We start from the raw sequence: 11,264 nt of genomic DNA, 5'->3' as shown, positions 1-11,264 counted from the left end.
CATTATTAGGTATTGTGAACTTATGCTTGGATCGATAATATGCTAGAGGGGATATACTTGCCCCGTGTCAAGTGGCCCATAGTAAGTTAACTAGAAAGACAATACACAAAAATGTAATCAATTTAGTGCTACTTTTCTTGACCAATATTCAATTCTTACGACTCTTCAACCCTCTAATACCCAACTCAAAATACATCTCACTATCCACCTAACCATTACACCTGATAATAGAAAGAATGAAAATAAACTATCGTTTCTATTATACATTCCATGCCACAAACGAATATTGTATATGATGCCAATGGATGTCAAAAAGATTTAGGAAAAAATTCGACTCAAATTTGTCTACTGATTAACAAACATTGGAGGGAGATAGAGACCTTCACTTTAGAGCTCAATAGAAAAAGTATGTTTCATTCTTTTCATACTATTGAATTCCACGTGGCTTTTTTGTTGTGATTTATAAATATGTTCCCAGGAAGATTCATATAAAAAGTTTATTGGGTCTATCATAAAGCACTGAGCAAAAAGTAAATGTCTTCATATTCAATGAGAATATAACATTTTCTTTTTGGATTAGGACAGAACACATAAAGTAGATGCTTTCATATTCAATGAGAATATAACATTTTCTTTTTGGGTTAGGAAATTTTTTAAATTAGGGAAATTTTCTAACTAATTTAAAATTAGAGAGTGTCCTTAAATTTAGTTTTCATTTTTTGTGGGCAAAGTGACAAGAAAAAGATAGAACACATAACAGAATACATGAGAATACAAATGTTTCCTCTAACTAAACATATTCACATAATCATATCAATAAGAATGCAAGACTATCATTCTGTACTAATTTTAGAAAGCATTCTTTAAATTGTATTTCAATTTTCATCAAAAAATTACGAGATTGAAACGCAATTATCTAAAATTATTTTGACTAAACATATTCATATAATCATATTTAGTGAGACTTTCTTAAATTCTATTTCAATTTTTACCAACAAAATAATAGAAAAACATGGAATACATAATGAATGACCATATTCAGTGGACGGAAAAATTCCTTTTCGTGCTTGACCCGTAATACCCATTGTTCGCCCACATATGAATCCACGTTCTCCACTACCGAGTCGATCAATTCATAAGACTTGACCCGTACTACCCATTGTTCGCCCACTGCCGAATCCACGTTCTCCACTACCGAATCCATCAATTCACATTCTCCCTTACCCAATCCATCATTTCACAAGACTTTCTTCCGTGTTGAAAACGTAATGCACACGTTACCCCTACTTATACCCATTGTTCGCCCACATAGGAATTCACATTTTCCCTTTACCAATCCATCATTTCACAAGACTTTCTTCTGTGTTGAAAACGTAATACACACGTTATCCCTACTTATACCACCTCACTTGCCCTTCCTCTCTCACACGCACCATTACTCATTCTTCTCGCCATTAGTGAATCTATCACTTCAAGCTCAGGTACCTTCTTTCTTACCTGCTGCTGCTTTTTTAAAAGTATATATATAATTATTTAATCTAGAAAACTCTAATCTCTAATGATTTTGCAGATCAAATAATTCGATTGCTTTTCATGGATCAATTCTCGTCTACGATATGCTGCTTGTTTGCACTCGCATCTTGTTTCCAGATGATAAATTGTAATATAACATGTCTGCCTCATGAAAGAGATGCTCTTCTTACTATCAAAGATCAATTACATCCTGCACTTCAATTGAATTCATGGAACGGCTTTAATTGCTGTGTGTGGAGGGGAGTGGAATGTAGCTCGCAGAACTCACATGTTATCAAACTCGATCTTCCCAATCACTCACGGTTCCGGTTCCGTGATTACATGATGGAAGAGAGAAACGGGGAACTTTCTGGAGCTTTGTTTCAATTAAAACAGCTGCAGTATTTAGATCTAAGCTACAATTTTTTGAGTGGTGTTCTACGTAAAGGTATTTTTTACAAAGCAATATTTTCAGTTTTCTGATTTATTCTTGTTGGAATCTTGTTTAGTAATTCTTCTTACTTGTATAGTTTTATGTTTTTTTATTTTTAGCTTTATTTGGCATGATTACAGCAAAAATTGATTTAGTTTTTTAGTTTTAGTTTTTTGTTTTATTTTCAATAATACAAGTTTTCCAATATCTAGATCTATCTAAGACATTTATATAATGAGGTGGTCTCTATCAATTAGTCTGATCCTTGATCAGTTGATCAAGAAGTTCTTGTAATCTTTTCAATCAATAGAATAGTTTATTTGTGTTTCAATTTTATATTTCATTCATTTGATATTAGAAGAGGTTCAACAAAGTTTTCTAAGTTCATGAAAGAAGCAAGAGAATATGGGTTGAAGAATCAGTCAAGCACTGAATAAATTATTAAATCCAGTCATAGCTGAAGACAAAATAAGCTATCTGTAGGAAGCCACCAGAAGAGACCGGCCACGATCACAAACCATTTTCATGATATTTTTCCATTAGAAGGCCACCCATGTTCAAATGGTGAAGTATTTTTAAGCCAGCAATATCAAAGCCTGCTTTTAATGGAGAAGCCACCTCCTCAACGAGGTGAAGTCAACCCTTGAAAGAGGAGATTGTAGTTTGGCATAGACTATAAGTTTAAAACCACCTATGCATGGTGAAGCCCTAAATTTCTGAAGAAGCCCGATCATGGTGTTTGAAGAGGTCATAGTGTTTTTTGTAAAAGGAAGGAGAGAAGCCTTCTACAAGAGGAGAGAAGATCACAAGTTTTGTGAAAACTTGAGAAATTATTTTAAGCCACCGATATGCAATCATGTGAGAAAGTCAAATCCAAGTCTTAGAAAAGGCTTGAAGGAGTTAAAAGTCAAAAATTTGTAGTCTAAACAGAGATCGCCACATGATGGATTGTGGTAGGAGTTGAGCCCATTGAAGCCAAAGGAAAATACAATTGTTCTTTGTTTTACATTGATTAGTGGTTGAAATTAAGGGGGAGATAGTTGGAATATTGATTAGTAATTCCTCCCACTTGCATAGTTTTATGTTTTTTATTTTTTATCTTTATTTGGGATGACTACAACAAAAACTGTTTTAGTTTTTTAATTTTAGTTTTTTGCTTTATTTTCAATAATACAAATTTTCCAATATCTAGATGTATCTAAGACCTCTATATAATGTGCCAATTGTAATTCATTCTCTATCAGTTAGTCCGATCTTTGATCAAACGATAAAGAAGCTCTTGTAATCTCTTCAATCAATAAAATAGTTTATTTGTTTTTCAATTGTATATTTCATTCAATTCTTACTCTTACTCTTATGATAATAAATATTTTTTCGTGGTTTGATGTGCAGGTCTGTTTGACTTGCGAGAATTGAAACATCTAGATTTGAGCTACAACTATTTTGAAGGTGAAATACCAAAGGATCTTGCCTACTTGCACAAGTTAGCTTATCTCAATTTGTCTTTGGCCGGCTTCAGTGGTATAATTCCTTGGCAAGTGGGGAATCTTTCTCAGCTGCAATTTCTGGACCTATCTTCTGACTCTCTCTTATATAGTAAGAGTTTAGAGTGGATAGAGAAGCTATGGGCCTTAAAATACTTGTCCCTTAATGGAGCACTGCTGAGTATGACAGGAAAGCAATTGGAAGCACCCCTTTCTCATCTTCACAATCTCCAACATCTCGACCTTGAAAATTGCATGCTTTCAGGGCACATTCCCAATGCTATCCAAAACCTATCTCGTCTCTCCCACGTCCAACTGGGTCTGAACGCCCTTGAAGGGTCAGTGCCTTTATGGTTAGCAAATATGACTAGTTTAGTCTCTCTTTCATTGGAAGTGTGTCAATTAAGTGGTTCATTCCCCTTAAGTCTCTCTCGTCTGCCTACCTTAAAGGAGCTCAAGTTGGGGGAGAACGAGTTATTGAATGGAAATCTAAGTCAAATATTATGCGGTGAATGGTCCCAGCTCACCGTATTTTCTCTATTCGATACAAGTATGGCAGGAAGTATACCATCTTGTATTGTAAATATTTCCACCCTCATCTATCTTGACTTGGGATCAATAAATCTGGAAGGGCATATTCCTCGTTCCATTGGCAATCTCTTGGCTCTTCAACACCTGGATCTTAGTAGCAACTCTTTGAGCGGAGAGATTCCATGGTCACTTGGTCAAATTTCATCTTTGACGTCTTTGGATATTTCTTCCAATCTATTGAGTGGAAATATACCTTCTGAATTGGGTAATGCTCTTTCCTTAGCTTCTTTACAACTTTCCTCTAATCTGCTGAGCGGCAATATACCTTCCGAGCTTGGAAACCTTTCTTCTTTGACTTACTTACAACTTTCCTCAAATCTGCTGAGCGGAAGTATACCATTTGAGCTAGGGAAACTAACATATCTACAGGGTCTCTATCTTAGTGACAATCTGCTAAGCGGTATCATTCCCAATTCAATTGGAAGTCTTTCAAGCATTACAGCTATTGACCTATCTTCCAACAACCTTCGAGGCAACCTTTCTCTCATCTACTTAGAAAATGCAACTAGACTGGTTAGTCTTGATCTGTCTTACAATCGATTGACTATTATCATTGGATCAGATTGGATACCCACAATTTTCTTTGAAAGACTCTTTTTAGCTTCGTGTAGTATTGGGGGAATCATTCCACCATTTCTTTCAACACAGTATAGATTGGAGTATCTAGATCTCTCCAATACTAATTTGTTTGGAAATATTCCAGATTGGATAGGGATGCTCCATCATCTAAGATATCTGAACTTGTCATACAATAACTTGCAGGGTCCTATTCCCTCTAGCTTGAATGTAAGCTCTTTATCAGCTTTAGACCTACATAGTAATGCATTACAGGGTTCCCTTCCAATTCTTTCAATGTCGGCATCAGCTTTGGAACTGTTGGACTTGTCCCAGAATGGATTTACAGGTTTTCTTGCAGTGGATGTCGGTAATTTTCTACCGTTCATAAAGTTTTTATCATTTTCGGCAAACAATCTAAGTGGTGATGTGCCTTCTTCAATTGGCCTTTTACAGCGGATGGAGGTTCTAGACCTGTCAAAGAACAAATTATCTGGTAAAATACCATCAAGCCTAGCTAATTGCTCTTCATTGACAAGATTAAATCTAGCAAATAATGGTTTAGCAGGAGAGATTCCATCCCAGATAGGAATGCTAAGCCAACTTCTGTCACTTCACCTCAATCACAATTTGTTGAAGGGAAAATTGCCATCAAGTCTTCAGAATTGTTCCAGCATACAAATTTTAGACCTAACTAGTAATATCTTTTCTGGAAACATACCCATTTGGTTGGGTCAATTATCTGAGTTGATGATACTTGTTTTGAGATCAAATAAGTTTTATGGACACATTCCACATCAAGTGTGCAATCTATCAAATCTCCATGTTTTAGATATTTCACACAATAGTTTGATTGGAGCCATCCCACAACAGTTTGCCATGTTGGAAGGCATGAGGAATCCCCAAGTGGAAAGCTCAAATGTCAATATCCGTAGCTTCTATTATTACAAAGAAGAGATCAAAGTTTTTAACAAAGGATCCGAGCTGGAGTATGCCAAATCAGTTTTGTTACTTATAACTTGCATTGATCTATCTGCAAATAATCTATCAGGTTACATTCCTCCAGTAATTGGAAATCTTAAAGGTCTCCATGTATTGAACTTATCAGAGAATAGTCTTACTGGGGAGATTCCAATCAGTTTTGGAATGCTACAGGAGCTAGAGTCAATTGATCTTTCAAACAACAAGTTGCATGGCAAGATTCCAGATGAAATACTACAAGTTTTCTCTTTGAGTTTTTTCATTGTATCTAATAACATGCTTTGTGGAAAGATACCAGCAGGACGTCAATTTAATACCTTTAGTTCTGCTTATTTTTCAGGGAACCCTAATCTTTGTGGATTTCCAATTAACAATAGATCATGTAGATGTGGAGAGAAATCAAATTCTAGAATATCAGCTCCTCTTCCAAGGAAAGATGAATATGAGAGAGAACAAATTCCATGGCATTGGTATGTAGAGTGGATTTCAAGTGTTGGGGTTGGATTTTGGGGAGTATTTGGAATCTTGGCTGTAAAAAGGCATTGGAGGAAAAGATTTGTTCTAATGTTGGATGAGATGGCAATTTCTTTATTAAGTAGATTCACAACTAGATATTAAGTGTAGATGTAAAATCATCACATTAATGTGATTATATTGTATTTCCCTTTTACTTAATATATATACTTTCTTGCTTTCATGTTTGATTGAGAAAGTATCATGCAATTTGAACTCTTGTGATAGTAAATAAATCTTAGCATGTATATATATACTTTATTGGTTTCACGTTTGATTAAGTATCATGCAATTTGAATTTTTGTGATAGTAAATTATTTTTACTATATAATTTTTATTATGATAATTAACAAGTTTAAAGTATTGTATCAACAAAATATTAGAATTTTATTCTTTATGTTCTAAATGATATATTTAAATTTAAAGTTTAAATATATTTTTTATTTTTTATTTTTTAAAAGATAAAAAATGTTTTATATAATTTGATAATAAATTTTAGTTATTGATATATAAAATATAATAATATATAGTTTTTGTTTAAGATATCAAAATTTAAATTAACAATTCAAGATCTATCATATTTTCCTTTCTATGGATCTATTGTTACATAAAATCTTATTATTTATATAATTCTTATTTAACTCAAATTAAAGATCACACACCATTTTCTATGCATTCAATGTGTGAGTTGATATTCCATTTGTATTTTATTTTTTGTAGATAATTGGTGCATTGATGATGATCAAAACATTTGGAAACAATAGTAAATTTATTTTTTATAATGCCAACTTAAAGACTGTACAAGGGATTCATTACATGTGAAGTACTTCCATACCTTCTTTTTCTCATATTTGAATGAAAATCCATTTGGAATTTCATGCTTGAAATAAATCGAAAGTGCTAAGATAGACCATTTAAAGCATTGGCTAATACAAAATCCCATCCAATTCATTGAGAGGACACTAAAGAAGAGTATGGAACACATTATTGGGGAGAACACCTAGTTTATTGATTAACCGAAACAAGTGTATAGCAATCATAGTGAGTTCCAGAGTTTTGTTATACATTTTTGTATCCTTATCTTTGGCATTGACATGGGAAATTCCCATATAAGCTAGTAAATGAGTCATAACATCCAATGTAAAGGATGAATTATGCCAATTTTTTAATTGATATTAAATGTGGGCCACCCCTAAATTCACATTGTTAGTCTACACCAAAATCTACATGAGCACATTTGGTGTCACCAAAGACTAGATAATATAGAAAACTATTTTTTGACTAAATTGTTAACTAACTAATAAGATTTCCATCTTTCCAAATAGTGAATTCATTTAGATTCTAAAAGTGTGTTATATCTAGCAAATATAGCTAGAATTTTAGTGATTTCCTCCAAAATGACTTTGTATGAAGCCAAGAATTATGATTGAAATGGATTAGATAATTTGTGTATCAATGGATAACCTATTTCAATGCTAGAAGAAAGAAAAACAAATAACTCAAAAGTATCAAATTATTCATAGAAAGGGTACTTGGGATTATAAACTCTTAGGGGCACAAGTTGATTGCTAATAGGAAGAATGTTGTTTAAAATTCTTAAATCAATATGAGCAAGATTAGGATTCATAATAATTTTTAAAATCGTATAAATATCTTGCTTCAATCGTGTATTAAACAATGAAAATACTATGTATTGCTCAACTTGTGAAGCATAGGAAAATTAGGAGAAATCTAACTATAACCTTTTTTGGGAGAATATCTACAAAATAGACCATAACAAATATTACTAGATGATAGTATTTGTTTGAATATAAATTGACATACCCATTAGAATTTTGCAAAATAACTTTTTATCTTACTTTTTCAGACTATTTTTTTTTTTCACCCATGAAAAGAAAAATAAAAGGAAAGCATATTTATGACAAAGTTCCTATGTAGTCATGATTCCCTTTCTAGAAAGGTAAAGAGATTATGTCCAAGTAATCTTGACCAATGGAACATGGATGTTGATTAGTATTATGCCCATCACATGAAATCATACCATTATAGATGAGTCAAGGCTTAATTTATTCACAAGATTTATTTATACATTTATCCCAAAAAATTGTAATCTTAATTGGTAGTGAAGTGATGTGAAGGGTGTAAAATCATAGGTCCTCCCAAGTGTTGTGACCATGAGAAAGACTAAAGTGTTGGTAGATAAAGTATATTTCTTGAAAGGAATCACCCATCTACTATTATCTTAAATGGTTACTACAACTAATTTGGAACAAAGAGAAATTTTGTACTACTACCTATCAATAAACCTAAACTATTTAATTCATTGAGGAGGAAGTGAAAGTCAAGATACCTAGTGAAAATTCTTACCTTTCTCAAAACTATCTCCCAAAGTAAATCTCAAATAAGTTTATATAACGTTTGATAGTATGCTATAGAATAAAGAAAATTTTGACCAATAAATCTTATATTTTTAAATTTAATGAGGACTTCATGTGATCTAATATGATAGGTCTTTTAAACTATCAATAATAAATTTTCATAAGGAGGAATAAGAATATTATAAAGTATAATGCAATCCTAGAATTTAAATTTCCCATTTCCAATTCAAGTAAAATCAAATAACTATCTTGGAAGGAATGAAATATATGTTTTATAATATCATGTCTTCTGGCATTAAAAAATAGAAATTAAAGCTGAAGGAGTGTGAAATCACTTCAAGGATTTTTTGATATTATATTATTCATCAATCATAGTGAGGAATAATCATCAATAAAATGAAAATCAACAAGATGGGGAGAATTACCACTTGTGGGGAAGATGTCAAAAATTTTTTTTTGAGTAATGACATTCACAAGGAGATTGAAAACCCCTTCAATAAATAAAACATATAGATATATTGTGCTAAAGGATAATTATGAACCTAAAAACCCAAAATAATTTAAATTTATTACATTGTGAGTCAATGACAACAAAATCAATGAATAAAACTTGGTGAAGGGCTACTCCACCCAACAAAAATGCATGTTCAACAACACAAAAAAATATAAGACAAAATACTTGCTCCTTATTAATCCAATGAGAAAAAATATAATATTCCAAGATGTACAAAATATTAGTCAAATTAACTTTAAACTTATTAAAAACCATGGAGAAAAGCAAAAGGCCATGACTGAGAAAAAATAGTAGAATTCACTCAAAAGAAACCCTCGAAGCAAAGATGAAAATCCACATTAGATCAAAAAAGAGAAGGAAGATGAAATTGGATTCATTGATCTTCAAACTATTGATCTAAAAGAGGAAATAGAAGCATTCCTAGGGTTCCTAAAGAATCTTGTTGTTATGTATAGGTTTATCGGTCCTAGGCTTTAGTGATCTAAAATTCATAAGTGAATTGAAGAAAAATGGTTCAAAATACAACAAATTCCCAAATTTCTTCCAAGATGTTTCTCCATTGTAATATTAATGAGAAAAGAAGGGAGGAAAAGTATATCAGAAGGAGGTTTACGGATACTAGATACACATCCCCTATACATGCATAAGTGCCAACAAAATTTTAATCTACTAAAAACAGACCCATACAATCTACCAGTATGGATAAGGTTAAATAATCTCCTCATGGAATACCGGTCAAAAGAGGCATTAGAAAAAATTGGGCAATGCTTGGGAACCATGATAGATTTGGACATAGATATTGCAAGCAACGATACTTACCTATGGGCGAGTGCACAAAGATGGGGGACCAGAAAGGTGCCAAAAACTTTTTGGGCCCCCATTAGGCCCTTTGGTGTACACCAAATAAGGTGCATGCCCTATTTGGTATGCGCCAAATAGGCTTGGCATGTTGAACCTAAGGTTTGGTCATGCCAAAACTATTTGGCGTGTGCTAAATAAGGAAAACACCAAATAAGGAAAGCACCAAATTTGGTGTGTGCCAAATGGAATTTCATTTTGCCAAGTGTAGTTCCATTTTGAAAATTGTAAATTGTCTTTCTCTTTCACTTTCTCTCTCTCCAAATATATACATAAAATATAGAATTTAAGTATAATTTATTTCTTAAAGTTACATTTTATGTATATATTAGCAGGATGTTTGAGAATGGTTTTATATTCTAGGAGTTATAATGTAGATTCTAGTTTTTAGAGTATTCATATAAATTTCAAATAGTCGAATTTTAGTAATCAACATGCTGATATCAACATTCTCTCTCTTAGTCTCTCCCTCTCTTTCCTTGCATTCCCCCCTCTCTTTCTCTCCCTCTCAAGTGTCTCCCTCTCTTTCACTCCTTATCTCTCTCTTCACCTTTCTCTCCCTCTCTATGATTGATGAAAATAAATGCAAATATCAGGAGAGAGAGAGAGAGAGAGACTAGACTAGAGAGAGAAAGTGAGAGAGTTGGAGGGAAGAATGGAGTGGTTGATGGAAAGAAAGGAAAATACCAAGGATAGAGAGATCCCAAGCATGAGAGAAAGATAGTCAAAGTGAAATAGAGAGGGAGGGAGAAAGGAATGGGTTGCGAGAGAGAGAGAGAGAGAGAGAGAGAGAGAGAGAGAGAGAGAGAGAGAGAGAGAGAGAGAGAGAGAGAGAGAGAGAGAGAGAGAGAGAGAGAGAGAGAGAGAGAGAGATATGAAAGGGAGAGAGAGATTAAGTGAGAGAGGGAGGGAGGGGTTAAGGAAACGAGAGCACAAATGAGAGAGATGGAGGGAGGGAGGTAGGGGGTTCATGAAAAAAGAGGGAGAGAGAGAGTGAAAGGAAGGGGGTTTGGTGAAAAGAGAGGGAGAGACCAAAGAGAGAGCCCAAGGAAGAGAGAGCCCAAGTAAGAGAGAGAGATGGAAGAAGGTAGGGGTTGAGAGAGAGAGAGGAATGGGTTGAGTGAGAGAGGGGTGATGGAAAGAGAGGGAGAGACCTCTAAGAGAGAGATCAAGTGAGAGAGATGGAGGGAGGAAGAGAGGGGTTGATGGAAAGAGAGATATACTAGGAAGAAAGATCAAAGAGAGCGTAAGTGAGAGAGGGAGAGAGAGAGAAGGGGGGAAGGTAGGCATTGAGAAAAAGAGAGGGAGAGACTTGAGAGAGAGATATCCCTAACTTCCTACCTCCCTCTCTCTCACTTTCTCTCTCTCTCTCTCTCCCTCTCCCTCCCTCAACCCCTCCCTTCCTTTGTGTGTCTCTCTTTCACTTCAGCTATCTCTCTCTCAAC

At 33.9% G+C, this 11,264-nt stretch overlaps 1 protein-coding gene across 1 annotated transcript; it reads left to right on the top strand.

Annotated features, from left to right (window-relative positions):
• The first annotated feature begins 1,343 nt into the window (after nt 1-1,343).
• On the top strand, nt 1,344-6,258 carry LOC131051251 (receptor-like protein 52). The gene is made up of 3 exons (XM_057985673.2): nt 1,344-1,481; nt 1,571-1,960; nt 3,338-6,258. Exons 2-3 carry the CDS (start codon nt 1,594-1,596, stop codon nt 6,172-6,174), a joined length of 3,204 nt encoding a protein of 1,067 aa, XP_057841656.2. The 5' UTR covers nt 1,344-1,481; nt 1,571-1,593; the 3' UTR covers nt 6,175-6,258.
• Nucleotides 6,259-11,264: the final 5,006 nt, after the last annotated feature.

The sequence above is a fragment of the Cryptomeria japonica genome, chromosome 7 (genome assembly GCF_030272615.1).
Source record: "Cryptomeria japonica chromosome 7, Sugi_1.0, whole genome shotgun sequence".
NCBI classification, from domain to species: domain Eukaryota; kingdom Viridiplantae; phylum Streptophyta; class Pinopsida; order Cupressales; family Cupressaceae; genus Cryptomeria; species Cryptomeria japonica.
Note: the sequence above shows the minus strand (reverse complement) of the source record. Positions and strands in the feature narration are given on the sequence as shown.